Raw genomic sequence first — 20,303 nt, forward strand, 5'->3', positions numbered from 1 at the left:
TACATTTACTGGACAGCAAATTTTAGAATTGAAACAGAAATGTATCACGTAGGGGGAAGGTGGAGGTGGGCATTTGGAAATAAAGTCAACTAAGGATCCAAGAACTAAAGATTTTGAATTTTTTCCCCCTAGAGGTGTAAGGATTTTTGTGATATCTGAGCAGAGTGGCGCGATGAGAATTTTTAGTAAAGCTGGCCTGGAAGCAGGGCAGGGTGAGTCGAGGATAGAGGAAGATAAGAGGAAAACGTGAGACTAGCTGACCTGTTAGGAGCTAATGCAATAATCTAGAGGTTTATTCTGATCTGATCTGCTTTAAGAAAAGCTGGGTCAGGGTGGCGTCAAAACAGAGAGGGCAGAGGTGCAAGAGCCATTATGAAGGTCCAGGTGACGAGAGTGAGCCTGAGTGACTAGGTGAGCCATGGGAGGTCAGGGTCAGGGGGCAGTTTTGATAAAGAAGGTGATGAATTTAACTTTGGCATTTTTTTGAGTATGGGGGTATTGATTTATTCCAGCCTGGCATGTGTTATTGTATTTGACAACTTTAAAACTTTATTTTGCATACTTCTCTATTTGTAATATGGATGGCAATATTTATCTCTGTATTTTAATTTCACACTAATACATTTCCTCATGAAGGTATGATATGTACTTATTACTATAATAATTAATATAGTGTCATTTTTATTATAATGTATTTAATCATTAATGTTATTATTATTTACTGTAGGTTATCAGACCAAGATGAAGAGGGCAAGACCAAGCAGAAGTGTATCATATCTGACCCCTCCTTTTCCATGGTGACAGTTCAACAGGAAGACAGTGGAATAACCTGGGAGACCAATTCAAGTAGGTCTTCTACTCCTTGGGCTTCGGAAGAAAGTCAGACTTCTGGCGTGTGCAGTATGGATGGGTCGACTATGAATTCTTCTGCAGGGAATGTTTCCTTTATTGTGGATGAAGTTAAAAAGGTTCGGAAAAGAACACCTAAGTCAAAGCATGGCTCACCATCATTGCGTCGGAAAGGCAACAAAAAAAGAAATTCTTTTGAATCCCAGGATGTTCCAGCAAACAAAAAAGATAACCCTTTAATTTCAGAAAGCCAGGTACTAAACACTGAGAAAGAGACATTATCTAGTGGCAGTTATGACAAAATGAGAAAAAAGAAGACCACCTCAAATGCACCTCCTATTACTGGAGCAATATACAAAGAACACAAGCCACTAGTGTTAAGACCAGTCTATATAGGGACAGTACAATATAAAATTAAGATGTTTAATTCAGTTAAAGAAGAATTAATTCCTCTACAATTTTATGGAACATTGCCAAAGGGTTATGTAATTAAAGAAATACATTATAGGAAAGGAAAAGATGCATCCATTAGTCTAGAGCCAGATTTGGGCAACCGTGATTCTAATGTGATTTCCAAAACAGGCAAATTAGTAGCCCAAAGCATAGAAGATAATAAAGTAAAACAGCTTGCTTCACCCTGGGGAGGTACACTCTCCAAAGGATCAAAGTCCCTTACCTCCTTATTTGGTCATGAAGATCAAAAGAAAATTTACGCTGATTCTCCTGCAAAGGCCGCTTCTGCCACCAAGCACACAGTTTCCTCTTATACGAGTAAGGACAGAGCAGAACAGGAAACACGGCTCAGCCGTCCCCAGTCAGTGCCACAACGGCCTGACGTTGAAGCAAAACCCCACGAAATGCAGCCTTCCTCCCTTACACCTGAGACATCTGAGACTGTGCTCCTGGAAACAGCAAAGGAAGAATTTGTGCCCGATTCACAAGAAAATGTAACTTCAGAGCCTGAATCTTTAGTTTCACCACCTTTAGTGGATGAGGTAAAGAAGGGAGGTGTGTATCCTGCTGACCATTCCGTTTCACTGCAGCCAGAGAAGGATTCTCTGGAAACAGGTACACCAGGCCCGGCAGCATCTACCCAGGAAGATTTTGGCCCAGAGAGCGAAGAGCTGGACCTGATATCACTAGAAAGGGCAGAACCAATCTCCAAACAGCTGACCCCCCCTGGACTCGAGGTCAAAGGAGAGAAGGAAGAGAATGTGTTTGAGTCATCCAGTTCTCTTTCTGAACCTTTAGCGTCAGAGAAAGAAGAAATAGAAACTTCTCTACCAATAGCTGCAACCCCTGAACCTGAAGATTCGAAGTTAGTGGAAGAAGAGATCATAGACCTTGATTACGCAGAAAGTCCATCTGTTTCTGAAAAGCCCTTCCCACCACATTTGGCCCCTGAAGTGGAGGAGAAAGAAAAGGAGACCATTCTACCATTACTGACAACATCAACACCCGAACACGTTGCTTTGTCTGAGGAAGAAGGGGAGGAAAATGAATCTGTTTCTACTGATTCTGCTTTCGTATCAGAGTATTCAGTCCCACAGGACATGAACCATGAACTAGAGAAGCAAGAAGTTGAGCCAGTTTCTCAATCCAATGTAAAAGCTACATCTGAGCATGCAGTTTTGTCAGAGGAGGAGAATGAGGAATTTGAGCCTTATTCCCCAGCTTCGGCCGCTGCATCTGAGTATTCTCTCTCACCATCTATAACTGAGAAGACTTCTGAATGCCAGTCCCCACTGTTTTCAACAGCTACATTGGAACACATGGTCCTGTCAGGAGAAGAGGCCTCAGAAAGTGGACATTACACACCAGATTCCACATCTGCTTCTGAATATTCAGTTCCATCACAGGCAACAAAAGAGTCACTGGAGAACATTGACCATGAGTCCCCATTAAAAACAAAAGGTGTTTCTGAGCACATGATTCTGTCAGAAGAAGAGAAAGAAGACACTGGGCCATTGTCCCTAGATGTGGCCTCTATGGCTGAACACTCTGTCCCCCCAGGCACAACTGACATGACTTCTGAACACCAAGTCCCGCCACTGTCAGCCACCCCATCTGAACATGAGGTCCTATCAGAAGAGGACCTAGGAAGTGAGCACCTCACACCAGATTCAACATTGGCTTCCCAATATACAGTTCCACCAAAGGTAGCACAGAAATCCCCAAAGAAAATAATTGATGATGTGCCCACCCTAAAATCAAAAGGTGTTTCAGAGCATGTGATTCTGTCAGAAGAAGAGAAAGAAGACACTAGGCCATATTCCCCAGATGTGGCCTCTGTGGCTGAACGCTCTCTCCCCCCAGGCACAAATAAGATGACCTCTGAATACCAAGTCCCACCACTTCCTCCCACTCCATCTGAAAATGTGGTCCTATCAAAAGAGAACCTAGGAAGTGAGCATTTCACACCAGAGTCAACATTGGCTTCCCAATATACAGTTCCACCAAATGTAGCACAGGAATCCCCAAAGAAAATAATTGATGATGTGTCCTCCCTAAAATCAAAAGGTGTTTCAGAGCATGTGATTCTGTCAGAAGAAGAGAAAGAAGACACTGGGCCATATTCCCCAGGTGTGGCCTCTATCTCTGAACACTCTTTACCCCCAGGCACAACTGAGATGACTTCTGAGTGCCAGTCACCACTGCTCTCAGCCACCTCATCTGAACATGTGGTCCTATCAGAAGAGGAGACAGTAGAAATGGAGCGGTACACACCGTTTTCCACCTCTGCTTCTGAATTTTCAGTACCACCATATGCAACACCAGAATCGCAGGAGGAAGACATTGTTCACAGGTCTCCTTTAAATGTAAAAGGTGCCTCCTCACCCATGAATTTTTCAGAAGAAGAGCAAGAAGACGTTGGACCTTTTTCTCCAGACTCTGCATTTGTGTCAGAGTTCTCATTCCCACCCTATGCAACTCAGGAAACAGAGAAAAGAGAATTTGAGTGTGATTCTCCAATATGTTTAACATCGCCATCGGAACACACTATTTTTTCAGATGAAGACACTGAAGAAGCTGATCTTTTTTCTCCAGACTCAACATCACAAGTTTCAGTCCCACCATATAGAATCCCGGAAACAAAGAAAAATGAAATTGAGCCTGATTCTCTGTTAACTACAGTATCTGCTTCAGGATATTCCAGCTTTTCAGAAGCAGGTGGGGGAGAAATTGAACCAACAGCTGCTGCACCAGTGCCTGAGCACCTCAGTTCATCACAGAAGCAAGGAGCAGAACCTTCCCCTCTGATGTCTGCAACTGAAGACTTGAGTCTGCCACCTGCAACAAATAAAGCAGAGAAAGGAGATGCTCAAACAAAGTCAACGTCTGTAGCTGAATATCTAATTTCAATACAGAAACAGGTAACTGAAGCATTTTTAGAACCTAAGTCTAAAGATCTGACTCCACCACATTTAACCAGTGAATTGGAGAAGGGAGAAATTAAGACTAGTTCATCAGTAGCTGCAACACCTGTTTCTTTACCTGTACAGTCATCCATGGTAAAGGAAGAAACCAAACCTGTTTCAGCTTCATCTCAGTATTCAGTTTCACGTGACTCAGTCCATGCACTTAAGAAAGAAGAAGAACCCAAAGCGTCCCTCACTCCAAAAGCTACAAAGGAACAGATGGCTTTGTTAAAAGTTAAAAGGAAGGAAGAAATTGTGCCTGATACTCAAGAAACTACAGCACATGCATCACGGGATCAAGAAATGGAGCCTCAGCCTCCAAATGTTCCCGGGTCTGGAATGACATACTCAGCTCTGTCTGACTTGGTAGATGAGCCAAAGAAGGACGTCAAACTCAGTTTAGCTCCAACTGTGACACCTAAACTAGAACAGAGACTGTTGTCAGAGAATGAGCCTGAAGTAATAAAACCATATTCATCTCTAAAGGAAACATCTTTATCTGGACCTGAGATTTTATCAGTAGTGGAAACGGAAGTGAAACATGATTCCAAAATAACTGGTCCACCTAGAGTATCGCATACAGCTTCACCAGGAGTGGACAAGGGAGTTGAACGTGGACCATCTGCACCAGATTTTTCAGCTTTGTCAGGTGAAATAGAGAAAGAAATTGAACCCAGTTCTTCAGTAACCACAACCTCTGTAGCTAAGCATGATTCAGACTTAACCAAAATAGCAAAAGAAGAAATCCCAACAGAGTTATCTCTTACCACCCCTAGCAAACATCCAGTCTTAAAAGCAGGAAAGAGAGAATTAGGAAGTGGTTTGCCACCACTGGTAACATCTATGGATGAGCATTTACTTCTTAAAGAAGAAGAAAAGGTATCAGTCAAAGCTAGCTCTTCTACCATTGAAACTGCTGCATCTAATCATTCAGTTTGGTCAGAAGCTGAGAAGGAAATTAAATTGGATTCACCTCCAAATGTATCCTCCATATTGGAGCATTCTATTTTGTCAAGGGTAGAAACTGAAGAAGTTAAACCTGGGTTGCCAATAACCAAAATACTGTCTTCTCAGCATGCACATGTATCTAAGGAAGCAAGGGAAGAAAACGAACAAGGTCTTTCATTTTCTACAGTCCTTGACTCTGAACATTTGGCTTTATCACAGCAAAAGACTTTGGTGTCTGCTTCAGAGGTGTCAGGGCCTGAACATGTGCTTTCAGTCAACCTAGGAGGTGAGAGAAAGAAAAAAGAAACTGAACTTCCTTCCTCACAAAATGTGTCACCTGCACCCAAACATGCAGTTCCAAAAGGCAAAACTGAGAAAATGACACGTTCTTCTCCCAAACTGGAAAATATAGTGTCAGAAGATTTAGCTCCAGTGTTACCAACCCTCAGTGATGATAAGAGCAAACAAGCAATGGAGACATCATCTACAGCTCAAGGAGATTTCCTGTCAGAACAAGATTTTGCTCCGGTGGAGCTGTCTTTGAAACCTGAGAAGAAAGACAAGCCACACCAAGTATTAGAATTACCAAATGCTGGGTCAGAGTTCACTGGTGGTTTAGATAGGCAAAGTGGACCTATAGACACAAAACAAATAAAATCTCTCATATCTGAAACAGAGGATTCTGTTTTAGAGAGGGGCCTTGCTGAGCTTAGGAGCAGAGGAGAAGGAGAAGAAGAAAACAGGGAACTTCATGTGTCAGTCACAGTGCCTAAAATTTCAGAAGTTTCATCATGCCTTAAGGAGGAACCTCAGAGCCAAGACACCAAATCTCTCTTTCCTACGGCAGTCAGCTTAGAGTCAAAAGAAGCATTTAGCTCTCTAGTTGAAAGAGACAACCTTGAAGAACATCAGCCATATACTTTTACTTTAAAAGGATTATCAAAAGAGTCGAACCATTCAGCTGACTTTAAAAAGGAGGAAAAACAAGAAATAAGCTCATTACTGCCACCAGGAAATTTGAAGGCACAAGTGATAGGAGATACTGTAACTACACTAAAAGAAGAAATAGACCAAACAAATTCATTCCCTGTACCCCAGAGTATAACTGAACCATCAAAGATTGCTTCTGACCTCCTCATGGAACAAGAGAAGCCTGAAAACACGCTTCATTTAGACCATGCTGCTAAATTGCCTGATAGAAGCACATCTTCTGTGGATAAACAAGATCATGGTATTAAACAACTTTCAATTATGAAAGAAAATTTGCCTTTGGATGAATCAAAATCATTTTTGGCAACTGGGTCTGCAGATGTTGAACAAACACAAAAGAAAAAGGCCCTTATTTCTTCAGAGCGTGAAAAGCAGATGCTGGAAAAGCCAGAAAGAGGTTTGAGAAGTCATCATGAAGAAGGAGTCCTGGAATCTGTGCCACTGGGCTCCTCTGGCAGCAGTGATCTGAGGACAGGACAGCTGAGGGCTGCTCTGTTGGAGAAAGACCGCACATGTGAAATGGGAAAGCAGGTTCTGCCACATTCTGCTGAAGGACCCCATTTATCATTACAAGAACCAGCATCTACTCGTGATATCCCCAGTGGTAATGTAGAGACCTTACCACCTAAAACATCTACTTCTGAAGAAGTAAAGCTGGCCCCCAAACCAAAATCTTTCATTCCAGCTGGAAATGTGGAGAGAAACGAAGCAGAGGGGAAGCAGGTCTTTTCTTTTATGAGGAACGAGAGTTCAGTATTGGAGAAAGCAAACACAGAATTTTCCCAGCCTTGCAAAGAAGGCAGCCAGGAAGAAGTCACATTACCTTCTGACAGAATCTTCCAGAAACCAGTGTCTGCCCCATCAATGGAACAGGTCAAATCAGACACTATTCTCTCTTATGCCAAAGCAGCTCCTTTGCTGAGAGAAGATGCAGAACCTGCAGTGGGCAATAAAAAGGCAGCACCCAGGAGTAGGTCTGCTTTACCTGGAGAGAAGCCATTAGAAAAATCAAAAATGGTTCAGTCAGAGGTTGTAGAGGATGCCAATGAGAGAGGGAAACCAATATCTGAAATGAAAATGCCCACACAAATGAAGCCCCTCTCCTCAAGCCAAGAAAATAAAGAACCCCAACCCCAAGAATCGCCTGAGGTTACACAAAAGCTGCCTGAGCATCCAAAGGCAGTTAAACCAGGCCTTTCTGAGGAAAAGGGAAAGAAAGGAATTTCATCTTTCACATCATGGATGTCCAGCTTGTTTTTTAAATCAAGCACTCCAGATAACAAAGTTGCTGAAAAAGAAAGTTTAGAAACTCAGCGAAGTCCGTCTGTAGAAAAAGCAGCGACTGTAACAGCGCCTAAAGGTACCGCTCTCACTGGCTCTCTTGCAACAGAGAATCAAGCTGATCATCTGCTACCAGAGGCAAAACTCGTAACTACTGATGAGCCCAGAGGCACTTTAGTTAAATCTGGTGAAGGTCAAGACTTTAAAGAAAAACCTACACTTTTATCAAATGTAGAAGTTTTACAACAGCCACAATCCAACTTTGAGGTATCCAGTGAAGATCATGGGAAGAAAGAAAGCCTAGAGTATTCAGAGGAAATGGACCTAAACTCAGTAGTTATGTCTGCTGATAGGGAGGAACAGTTTGGAATTCAATCTTATCCTCCCATAGGTGAGAAATCCATAATGGAAGGAGACAAAAAGGCTGTTCCTCTTCATGTCGCTGATAGTAAAAAAGCCCAGAAGCCAGAAATCTCTCCTCCATCTAAATGGAATATTTCCATTCTTAATGAAGAGCCAAGAAGTGATCAAAGAGAAAACTCCCTCTTTTCATTTGATGCAGTAGATAAGGTGCCACAACAGCCAAAATCAGTTTCATCTAGCTTCACAAGTACAAATATCATGAGGGAATCAGAGGAGCCAGAGTCGATAATTTTGCCAGTAGAACAATCTAAAGGCAGTTTAATTGATCTTGGTGAAGACAGACTAAAGAAAGAAATGCCAAAACCTACTTCTTTGAAAATTTCTGAAGAAGAAGTAAAACTCAGATCACTTAGCCCAACTGAGGAGAAAGAAAACTTGGAAATCAGATCATACTTCTTGGCAGAAAAGAAGGTGCTGGCAGAAAAACAAGAAACTGTGACCCCATTAGAGTTAAGAGATCATGTTGAAGTAGGAAAGTCACCAGCTAAACAGGGATCTCTCCCTATTAAATTGGAAGAATCAAAAGCTGCTGCTGTGCTGCCGCAAGTCTATCAAAAAGAAGACCACAAAGAGAGACTCAAAGTTATTGAGGAAGAGATAGGAAAAGAAAAAGAGAAGCTGCTACAAGTATTTTCAGAAGGAAAGAAGCAGCAGGAGATTCAGCCTTATTCCGCGAATGTAGCCGGATCTGTGCCTGAAAAAGCACATGTCTCTTTAAGTCGTTCTTTGGATGAAACTCAATCATTGTTATTAGTTAAAACTACATCAACTACTGAAAAATCAGAAACCATGATCTCAGAGGCTCACCCAGAAATCAGGGAAACAAAGGCTGTAGAAACCCAGCCATCTCTATTAGAAGAAAGTAAAGTGTTGGTGGAGAAAACCAAGACTTTCCTTCCAGTGGATCTTCCTTATCGTGATGAAATAGATGACCACTCTTTTCCTAAGGAAGGAGATCTGGTATTGGAAAAATCAAGCAAGGATATGGCGAGTCGTAAGGAAGAAAAGGGACAGGTCACAGTGTCAGAGCTATCAAAAGGTGGTTCAATAGATATCATAAAAGATAATTTAAAACAAGGATCTCCATCTAAAGAATCTGAAAGGATCGTAGACCGCCCTTTGGATGAATCAAAGAGCTTAGAAACACCACCATATTTGTTTTCATCTGTGAAACCACAAACACTTGTTTCAGGGGCTTCTCCAGAAGTTAGTACAGTGAAGAAACAAGAATTGACTCCAGATAGGCACACAGTCCATACTATTCAAACATCTAAAGAACAAACATCTGAAATGTCTAAACAATCTGTACTTGTTTCAAAGCACCACACGGAGGCTGTAGGATCTGCCCATATAAATGAACCAGCCACTTCATCAAGCAGCAATTATGCTCAATTTATTACAAGTGCATCAATAACCAATGCCGAGAAAATGGTTTCTACTAGAGAAATAGCCAAGGAGCCTGAAGAATTTACAATGACTAGTAAGCCAGCTGGACTTTCAGAAGATCAGAAGAGTGCCTTCAGTATCATTTCTGAAGGCTGTGAGATATTGAATATTCATGCGCCTGCATTTATTTCTTCAGTTGATCAGGAGGAAAGTGAACAAATGCAAGACAAGTTAGAATATTTGGAAGAGAAGACCTCAGTTAAAACTCTACCCTTCCCTGACAATAGTGAGGCAGTTGCTCACCATGAAACATTAAAGAGTAAGTTAGAAGATTCTGATAAAAAAGTTACATTAGTGAAAGAAAATAAACAAAAGGAAACCTATAAAACAGTAGAGGAGATATCCACAGATTCAGAAACTGGTGATTTGTCCTTTAATCAGCCCACAATTCCTGGTGAAGAGGATTATTTTGAAAAGTATACATTGATTGATTATAACATCTCCCCAGACCCAGAAAAACAGAAAGTTCTAGGAAAATTAAATGTTGAGGCAAAACTCTCAAAGGAAGTTACAGAAGAAACCATCTCTTTCCCAGAAAGTTCAGAAGAAAGTGCCCTAGACCATGAATATGACTTGGTGAAGTTAGATGAAAGTTTTTATGGATTGGAAAAGGACTACAGCAAATTATCTCACCCAGAGACCCAAAAGTCTTTGGTTATCCAAAAATCAGCTGACATAGATGCCTCAAAGAGCGCAAATAGAGATGTGGACTCAAAGTCACCTGGGATGCCTTTATTTGATACAGAGGAAGGAGTTTTGTCACGCACCCAGATATTTCCTACCACGGCTAAAGCCATTAACCCTGAACTTCTTGAGGAGCCACCTGCACTTGCATTTTTATACAAAGATTTGTATGAAGAAGCAGTTGGAGAGAAAAAGAAGGAAGGGGAGACATCTTCTGAAGGTGACAGTGTGAATTCTGAGGCATCTTTTCCAAGCAGAACTCCCGACACTGATGATGGAACAGGAATATATTTTGAGAAGTACATTCTCAAAGATGACATTCTCCATGACACATCCGTAACTGAAAAGGACCAAGGCCAAGGTCTGGAAGAAAAACCAGTTGGTAAAGATGATTCATACCAACCAATAGCAGCAGAAAGGGAAATTTGGGGGAGGTTTGGAACTATTTTGGGGGAAAAGAGTCTGGAAGAGGAAGAGAAAGCTTCATACAGGGAAGGAGAATCAGGGCATGTGGAGACCCTTGACAAGGTAGATATACAGAGGAAAGCTCCCATCACTGAGGAAGTCAAAGTGATTACCCAGAAGATAAGCTATGCAATTCCATTTGAAGACACCCCTCATGTTCTGGAGAGAGCAGATGAAACAAGCAGTCAGAGTAATGAAGCCACAAATACAAATCCAGAGGTCAATCTGAATGTCCCGGTACAAGTGTCCTTCCCAGAGGAAGAATTTGCATCTGGTGCAACTTGTGTTCAAGAAACATTGCAAGCAGAACCAACAACAATGGTCCCAACTGAGCCAAGAGAAGAAGATAGGCTCCGCAGTAGTCCTGTTCAGGATGAATATGAATTTACTGAATCCCTGAATTATGAACTAGTTGCTCAAGACACTTTATCAGAGGAACTGTATTCAGAATCCACCCCTGAAGATGTGTTATCTCAGGGAAGGGAATCCTTTGAACACATCAGTGGAAATGAGTTTGTGAGTGAGGTGGAACAAAGTATGTCTGCTGAACAGAAGGAGTTGGGCAGAGAGAGGACAGAAAACCAATTATCATCAGAGTTAGTAACCAAGAAGGAGCAAAAGGAAGTGAAAAAGTCCCAGATTGACACATATTGCTATACTTGCAAAAGCCCAATTTCTGCTGTTGACAAGATATTTGGCACCCACAAAGACCATGAGGTTTCAACGCTTGATACAGCTATAAGTGCTGTAAAGGTAAATATATTTTAAAGCATATAAGTATGTAGAAATACATACAGGGGTGGGCAAAAGCAAATTTACAGTTATGAATAGGAGAAACAGAGTTTATTCTTGTATTATTTATTAATTATTTGTATTATTTATTTGTATTATAACTATAATCCTACTTTTGCCCACCCCTGTATACATGTAATTTATTTTCTCAAAAAATGATCAATACTTAGTGCATTCATCTTTAGGCATAACAATTAGCCTGAAAGGAAACTAAGAACACTCCTCCAGGCATTTAGTTAATATCAGTTGACAAAAGTTTTTTATGTATATACTATGTGCCAAGTATTTTTCTAGATTCTGGGGATACCAAGATAAATAACACAGGGTTGCTAAGACCATAAGGAGTCTTACCTTATGGCAGTAGCCCTTAACATTATCCAAAAAGCCAAATAATTGCAAATTTAAAACATACTTTTGAGCATAAAACAGTTTATTTTCTATTACCTACAATTTCACCCTTTAAAATACACATTACATTACATTGAGAATTTTACTGCATGTTTTATAAAATAGAGAGTAAGACATTTTAAATTTTGGTTTTCTCTGTATTTCCTCTTTATTTATCAAATTGATGTTAGACATGGAAAACCTTTGTGTTCTTTCTGGCTATGTCTATATATTCCCAATGTTAAAAAGTCACAACACATATCCTTATGTATGTGACTATAAATATTCCATTTCCTCAGGGATACTACTGGGAATCAGCTGTTTAGCCTTTGAGATGCCCATCTACCTTGGGAATCACCACTCTTGTCTCTTCCATCCATCTTCCATACAGTAGCCAGAATGATCTAAAACTACAAATAATAATAAGAATTGAGCATTTATTCTGTGCTAGGCACAGTGTTCTTTATATATAAGATATCTTTTAATCCTCACTACAACACTGCCATTGTCATCAATTTTCAGATCATGAATTAAGCTCAATTTTTGAGTTGCCCAAGGTCATGGAAGACAGAACTAGAATTGGTACCCAAGTCTGTCTGGTACCAGAGTTCATGCTCTTGGCTGTATATCCATGTTGCTGGGCTCAGTAACTTCCTAATGGTAGCAACTTTCAATATTCAACTAGGTCACTGTTAAATAATTGCCAGGCTCATTTTGATCCAATAGGATAACATGTTAGAACCTTTTTTTTTTTCACTAAAAAATTAATTCTTATGAACTTGTTTGATATTGGTTCTATTTCTGTAGGATGAAATTTTGTTGAAACTTTACCTGGTAAAGTTTGAGGGTAGGAAATGAAGCATTTTCACTTATGAAATCTCAGGCATTGGATACATTAGCAACATTGATATTGCTCCATTCCTCGATGACACTTGGTTTTGTTAAGTAACCACTCAGAGTACTGTCGGCAAAAAGAAGATTAGATTTTTTTCCCATCTTCTTAATCATATTTTGTTTATCTCTATGAGTTTTAGAAATTAAAAAAAAATAATTCTCTCTAAATAGTCTCAATTTAAAACAAATTTCAAAAACAGTGAGATGTGTCATCTCCTGCTTTAAAACCATTTTTAAGTCCACCCCACCCCCTTGATGTTTTCCAAATAGTATGAGAAAGTAGAAAACCAGTGGACTAAAGCCAAAGAAGCTTCTTTGTTTCATTAAATCAACTGTGAAGACAACAGTTGGTTGGAAACTTTTTAAATTAAAAATCCATTAAAAAAGTTGTAACTTGAGAGTTCCCTAGCATCTTGTGAGTAGGCCATTTGTGATTATTCAGGAACTGTGTTGACAGATGATCCAGGTCCTTCTCCCCCGCACTCCATCCCCATTGTGGTGGCTTATCTTTTGTCTGTCACTTACTTTCTTTTTTCATTCTCTCCCTTCCTTCTTCTCACTATTTTTTGATTTCCCATTCCATGTCAGGAACTGCGTGCATCATTGAGAATGAAAACAAAAATACAGGAAGATAGAGCTGCAGCTCCCCCAAATCAGTAAAGCATTGTGGGAACAATGTTCTGAGGAATGAACTTTTGGGAGTGGGTAGAATGATGCAGTAAGACTAAGAGGTTAGGGCAGGTGTCTTGAAAAGGAGAAGCTTGGGTAAGCCTTAAATAAGAGAGGTCCTTTGGCAAACAAGGTCAAGGAGGTCATTCTAGAGATAGGCAATGCCATATGAAAAGGCACATAGGTGAGAAAGAGTCCAAGGAAATATGGGGCTTATGTGACTGGAGCCTGGGGCGGGAGAGGGAAGCAGAGGCCAGGGCCCGAAGGGGCTTTCATCAGTGAAACTGCTCCATCTTCTGCGGGTGGTGAATCAGCCAGCCGACGCTCTGTTATTGTATTGTTACTCGTTGAGTTTAAGCAGGATAGATTACAGCCAAATTTATAACTACAGCTAAAGTAGGTCCCGTTTTCCCCCATCACTCACACGTTTTCTAGTTGGCTGTCATGCCCTGAGTATTTGAACCCTTTGAGTGTCATTAGAACCTTTACGTCTCTAGCAGATGGTTTCCATCATCTGGTGCTCTAGACTTCTGGCCTGGTGACACCTCTCAGGCTCAGATGCTCCAGGCTCACCTGAGGCCATTGACACAAATGTGAGGAGACTAGTCAGGTATATTGGACCAGTTCAGCCAAAAGCCTGCTATTAAAAGAAAGACAGCATATAAAAATTGAGGCCTTACTAAGGAGAATTAATTGAAGTCCATAGCCTACTAAAACAAGTATCCTTTGAACTCACCAAATTACAGGGAGGTCCTTCCCCTTGCATGAGAAAATAAATTGTCTTTGTATTGCTCTCACTCACAAACCTCCTAATTGTTTTTTGTACAAAAATTATCTGTAGTCAATTTAAGGTTTATTTCTTTATTTTTAGAGAGAGGGGAAAGAGGAAGAAAGAAAGGGAGAGGAATATCAGTGTGTGAGAGAAACACCGACTGGTTGCCTCTTGCATGCTCCCAGCTGGGTACCTGGCCAGCAACCCAGGCATGTGCTCTGACTGGGAATCGAACCAGCGACCTTTCAGTTTGTAGGCTGATGCTAAATCCACTGAGCCACACCAGCCAGGGCTCTATAGTCAATTTAGATGAAGCAGCAAAGAAAATGTAACGACTGATTTGTTAGTGAACATGTCATATAGCAAATCTTTGCCAAACATACTAAATTTGTAAGGGATTTGGAGTTCACTGCTTGAAGTTTTCTCAAATGCCATATACTAAGGAAATCTTAATTCTTTTCTTCAGGTTCAATTAGCAGAATTTCTAGAAAATTTACAAGAAAAGTCCTTGAGGATTGAAGCCTTTGTTAGTGAGATAGAATCTTTTTTTAATACCATCGAGGTAAGTTCCCACATCTCTTTCATGTTCACCTTGTTTGTTCATGGCAGCACAAGTAAATGATTCTGATCTAAAAGGATCTGAATTGGAGTTTGTGTGTGCAGGTGTGGTTTGCCATCATTGATTTTTTCTTTCTGTTAAAAGTGAAGATCCTTAAAATCTTCCATCTGTGTGTAATCAGTGAGACTACTTCCTGTCTAAAGATAAATGACTAGCCTTAAATACACACGCACATTTATTGGGCACTTAATATAATAAGGCAAAAGCTTTACAGGCTTATCCAATTCGACCCTCATAATAACCATTTGAGATAGGTGTTATTATTGTTCCCATTTAATGGTTAAAAAACTGAGACTTTCCCCTCCCTTGAGAGCATATATGAATGTGGCACCCTGTCCAAGATCCTGGCTGCCCCTTCCTCACACTGTGATTTTAGTGTAGTAGTGGAAATGGCACAAAACCCTCCCTACTTCCAGAAAACCATGAATCTTCATTCATTGTGATGCCATTTTCAAGTTTTATCATGTGGGAATGCAGGTGGGAAAGACTTCCACACAAATATCTTTTCTGTGTATTTTCAATAAATCCTTCCTGAGGATGCTCTTACCGTGAATTCTGTTGCAAAGCTAACTATGTCAAAGGGGCATTGGTGGGTTGGAAATTGAGACTGTGCACATAATCTGTGATTCTCTTCTCAGGATGCCAGAGTTCAGTTCTTTAAAAGCCTGGTGTTTCTCTTTAAAAAAAAAAAAAGACATGCACCTCTCATTTCATTTAGAAGTTTTGTTGTTGTTATTTTGTTCTGTTTTGTTTTAGGAAAATTGTAGTAAAAATGAGAAAAAGCTAGAAGAACAGAATGAGGAGATGATGAAGAAGGTTTTAGCACAGTATGATGAGAAGGCCCAGAGCTTTGAGGAAGTGAAGAAGAAGAAGATGGAGTTCCTGCATGACCAGATGGTCCACTTTCTGCAGAGCATGGACGCCGCCAAGGACACCCTGGAGACCATCATGAGGGAAGCCGAGGAGCTGGACGAGACCGTCTTCCTGACCGTAAGCACCAATTAAAACAGGCTGAAACATCTCACACCCACTCTAGCCCTCCTCTACGTTAAAAGTTTTATTTTTCAATATTCCCTAAGATCATTTATATACCTGTGTGGTTTTTAAAAAATATTTCTGACACTTAAAAATTACTGGGGCATGCCTGATACCTATGGAAAGGCCCAGCAAATCCTTAGCCCCCAGGTCCAGCTGAAGGATACACGGAAGTCAGGGCACAGGTCATCTGTTCTGTCACCATGGATTGGTCACTTTCTGAGAGGGAGGAAGGAAAAGCAGCCTGAAGACCTTGTTCATGCCATGCTCCCTTTGGGGCCAGTGGGACCTCCCAGTGCCTGGCACATCTTGCTGGCCCCTGGGCCTGTCCTCTCCACTCCCAGCTCCCTAATCTGGGGCCATCTCTCGTAGGGGCCATTCCCTCTGAGCCTCACCGAGCGGCTAGGCTAGGAATAACATTTCACACACTTTCAGCATCACATAATGTGGTACTTCTTTAAGGTAACATGTTGGCGTTTTTATAAGGGTCTTCCTAGGGACCCAATTTTTAATTCAAATGAGTACCTCGTGGTGCTCCTCACAATGCACTGCAGAGGCAGCCCTTAGCTCTGCTCATTCCCTCGAACATCCTGTGGGAGGCTAGCTCTCCATGGGCCAGGAACAACCAGGAGTAATGGAGGTGTTTTCCTTGAGGGCAGTCCCAAACCTAACTATTAAACCAGAGGAAAGCACCATCTGATGTCGCGGGGAGATCTCCTTTTCAAAGCTCCACTGGCCACCCAGGCCTCTAGTGAGGTCTGGAGATCGAGCGAGGCAAAATGGGTCCAGGTTAGGTTTTTCGTTTGCCTTCAGGGACACCTCCAGGCAGGGCAAATATCGGTGAGGGGAACGTGGCATCCTCAAACAAAATGGAACTCATTCAGGTGCTTTATGTTTAATTAAGGCAGAGCTTTAATATTTTAAACTTAGGCACTTCTTGCGAAGTATAATACTAATAAAGTGCTTTGTGTTCCCTAAGAACCTTACTTCTGTTTGATAAGACTATTTTCTTCTCTCTAGAAGAACAAATTGTAAATAAGAAAGAATTGTTTTTTTTTCTGCTTATAAAAGCAGAATATGGCCATTTTGGGAAATCTGGGAAAGACAGAAAAGCACAGAGAAGGTATCACCCAGAAATAACTCCTGATTACATTTTTGGTATATGTCCCACATTGAACAACTTTAAGTCATTTTTATTACTTCAGAGAATTCTATTCTTGAAGCTATTTGTTAATGAATAAAGAGAAGCAAAGCATAAGCAACTCATTGCTGGCCTTGCTGATCATGGGGAGTTAGAGCAAAACTGGAAACTAAAGCCCCCTCCATCCCTGCCCTGGTCTCCGCCCTCCCCATCCTGTCTGAGCGCTAACTTCCTTGCTGCCCCAGCGAGGCCTCCCAAGAGAAACAGCTTCAGGGGATGGTGAGAAGCACTGATTTTAGAACATGCACAAAAACCTTAATGCTCTAGGTTGTTTTTTGCTGTTGTTGTTAACTCTCTCTCTCTCTTTCTCTCTCCCCCTCCTTCCCTCTCCCTCTCCCCTCCTCTCCCTCTCCCCCGCCCTCTCATTCTCTCTACCCACCCACCCTATTCCCTCATAAGTCATTTGAGGAGATCAATGAAAGGTATATAAAACCTGGCACACCGCAGTGGCACCCGAGAATAGCATGACTGTGCTTTCTTTTTAATACTTTAGTGCTTTATAGAAAATGAGCTGCCAATTAAAAAATACATACATTTAATGAACTACTGGATTTTTACTTTTAGGCATAGTGCTTTTAATAGCTAAATGACAGTGCTGAAAGGAAATTGCATGTGCTTTAGTTAAATAACAATTATCATAATGTAGATTTTTTAACTGCTTTCTTGAGATGTAGCCTGTGTTTTCAAATTAATCTAGACCATCTTTCCCATCACTGCATACAGAACATTTTGAAGATATTTAGACTTATTAGTTAAAATATGGGTATTTGAAAGAATCATTCATATTGCCTTGAGTAATTTTACAACTTAATAAAATCTTAATGGAATGTTCTGTCATGTTTCCTTCAAAAGACAAGCATGTATTTATCTTCTCTTTCTGCTTGGCTAACCTAAATGAATCTTCCTCTTTTGATTTGTTTTATTTTTGCTGTTGTTCTTAATGCTCAGTCTAAGAGAAATCTTTATTCTTTTAAACGTCAATGCATTAACATGAAATTAGAAAATGTTGTCTATAAAAACATTAGACCCATGTTTATCTTTTGGAACTTCTGATACTGAAATGCTTGTAGTGATCTGACACATTTTTCCTTTGGTCTCATAACAAGACCTGAGGTCTTTCCCTCCTGGTTTAACCTAATGTTTTTATCTTTTAACCCCTTTAATATAAATTTCTAAACTTGTAAATATTATCTTCAGTTTACTTCAATGCCAAATTGTCAACTATCATAAAGTAAAATCAGAAATTTGTACTTGTGATGTATTAAAATATGAAAAAGTGAGTTTAGACTAGAAATCTGATTTTTTAGATAATAAAAACAATGCACATGAACTTGTCGACCTTTAAAAATCTATTCAACAAAATATTGCCAATAAGTTTTAACGAAATAATGTTTATATTAATATTGGCATTAATCAATAAGGGTTTTATTACAGTAGCTCTGTTACAAGTAGAATTACCTATGGACCTTTTAAAAATGCTAATGCCTGAATCTTTCCTCCTGAGATTCTAGTTTAATTGGTCTGAGGTGTAGCCTGGGTATTTTTAAAGCTTCCTGGATGATGTTAATGCAAAGCCAGGGTTGAGAACCTCTGGGTTATAACAGTTGTCCTCTGGTTCACTCGTGTTTCCAAACTGGCTGTGCCTGAATTAGCTGTGCAGTTTGTTAGACAAAAGCCCCTGGAGCCCCACCCACATCCATTGCACGTGAATCCTGGGTGGGCCAAGGCATCTGCATACTTAGCAATTCTCGGGCAAGAGTCTGAGGCTCACCAGGCATGTCTGGAAACTGATACCCATACCTTGTTCCCAGTTTCCTTTGTTTTTAAAAGATTATACATTTCTTCTGCATACTATTTATACTTAGTTTTATCCAAAAAGTATATGGATTTACAGTGCCATTCCTTATACATTGGACATATGTATATATTTCATTGCACTCATGGAAGATACCGATTGGCAGGAAAATTTGGTGAATGAAAATTTGCAAATCCTTTTACCTTAAAAAATGCTATAGTACATTTTTATTTTTTTAAACATTAGAATATTAACTTGCTAATATGAATTGACATCCATTTAATTCTAAATACTATTTCTTTGGTTTTGTGCTTGAACTTGTTCATCTTGGTGTCATTTTAATTAATTTTGATTTCATTGTCCAATGGAAAATGAATTAATCTTTGCTAAAGCTGCGTGTCACCTAAAGGAGGTTACACTTGGGATAAGCATTATTTTTCTGTAAAGAAAAAAGGCAGCACTAATTGGGATTGGTCAAGAAATATGATCAAAGAAAACCCTGTTTAACATGCAGATATGTGTGTGCACGCGCACACGTGATGAAGCTTGATTGTTTCACTAAGAAGAAGCCTTTCATGTCCTCAGGACAACTTCCACTTCAAGGTCTCAATGTTACCGATATTCCTTTCTATGAGAAGTGCTAATTATCTAGTTGGGTTTTTTTTAAACTTACTGCTTTTTCTCGCTTCATATTATATCTCTGAGGGCTTGTATAGTAAATGATTTTTCTTAACACTGAAAGTGCTTAAATTAAGGAATGCTGTCAACCATATTTAGACTCAAAATTTGCATATTTTGAAAAACATATTTGCTTAGAAAATGCTGTTCAGTTGAAAGGGTGCATTCTTTCTTTCTATTGTGCTCTCTTGTGTTATAATAATGAAAAAGAGGGTCTTAACCATTGTGGGACCTGCTCATAAAAAGATGCTCACTTGTCCTTTTATACATTTGATGTTAAAATAGAACAGGTCAGTGCTTAAGGGAAGACTCACCAGACTTTTTGTGCTGCACAAAGTGCCCTATTCAATCAGTGACATGTGTTAATTCTGAGTCTGTCGTCTCTCCCTCTGCTTCCCCCAAGCCCCGGTGCAGGCCCCTGTGATTTGCCTCCCTGGGCCCTGTGGGGTCCTCTGCGCTGACCTTGTCTCCTCCCTGGTCTACTTGCTCAGATCTTTCCTCAGACTAATGCCAGGGCTCTCCTCTCGAGTCCCCTTGTGTGAACACTTCTGTGTCTCTCCCTGCCTTAAAAGAGGAAATGGAAACTCTTGGTGGATATGAAAGGCTCTTCACAGTCAAACCACAAGCCACCTTTCTATTTCATCTCTGTCTCTATTTCTTAATTCCCAAGGTAGCCCAGGGCCACCTTTGGCTCTTGAATATGCCATCATCCTCTGTTGCAACTCGATGCCTTTATCCAACCTGTTGTTCTGTCTGCAACCTCCTTACTCCTGGTTCTACCGGGAAACTGCTACTCATTCTTTAAGACTCAGCCCAAATGTCACCTCCTCTTTGAAGCTCCTATTGGAACCATCTCCCATAAATCAGATGATAGTGAATTTTAACACTAGTAAGCACGCTTGAAATATTCCAGTTGTATTGTATAATCTTTTTCCCTCACATTGATTAAAAATTTA

General features: G+C 40.4%; 1 protein-coding gene across 1 annotated transcript in view; it reads left to right on the forward strand.

Annotated features, from left to right (window-relative positions):
- CMYA5 (cardiomyopathy associated 5) overlaps positions 1–20,303 on the forward strand; it is a 97,788-nt gene that overhangs the window by 34,372 nt on the left and 43,113 nt on the right. The window contains exons 2-5 of the mRNA XM_054578534.1: positions 728–11,258; positions 14,486–14,581; positions 15,395–15,628; positions 17,274–17,296. Coding sequence (XP_054434509.1) covers positions 728–11,258; positions 14,486–14,581; positions 15,395–15,628; positions 17,274–17,296 — 10,884 coding nt within the window. The remainder of the gene's footprint in view (positions 1–727; positions 11,259–14,485; positions 14,582–15,394; positions 15,629–17,273; positions 17,297–20,303) is intronic.

The sequence above is a fragment of the Pteronotus mesoamericanus genome, unplaced genomic scaffold, assembly GCF_021234165.1.
Source record: "Pteronotus mesoamericanus isolate MK-2021 breed Mesoamerican mustached bat unplaced genomic scaffold, CSHL_Meso_final contig_50, whole genome shotgun sequence".
Lineage (NCBI taxonomy): Eukaryota > Metazoa > Chordata > Mammalia > Chiroptera > Mormoopidae > Pteronotus > Pteronotus mesoamericanus.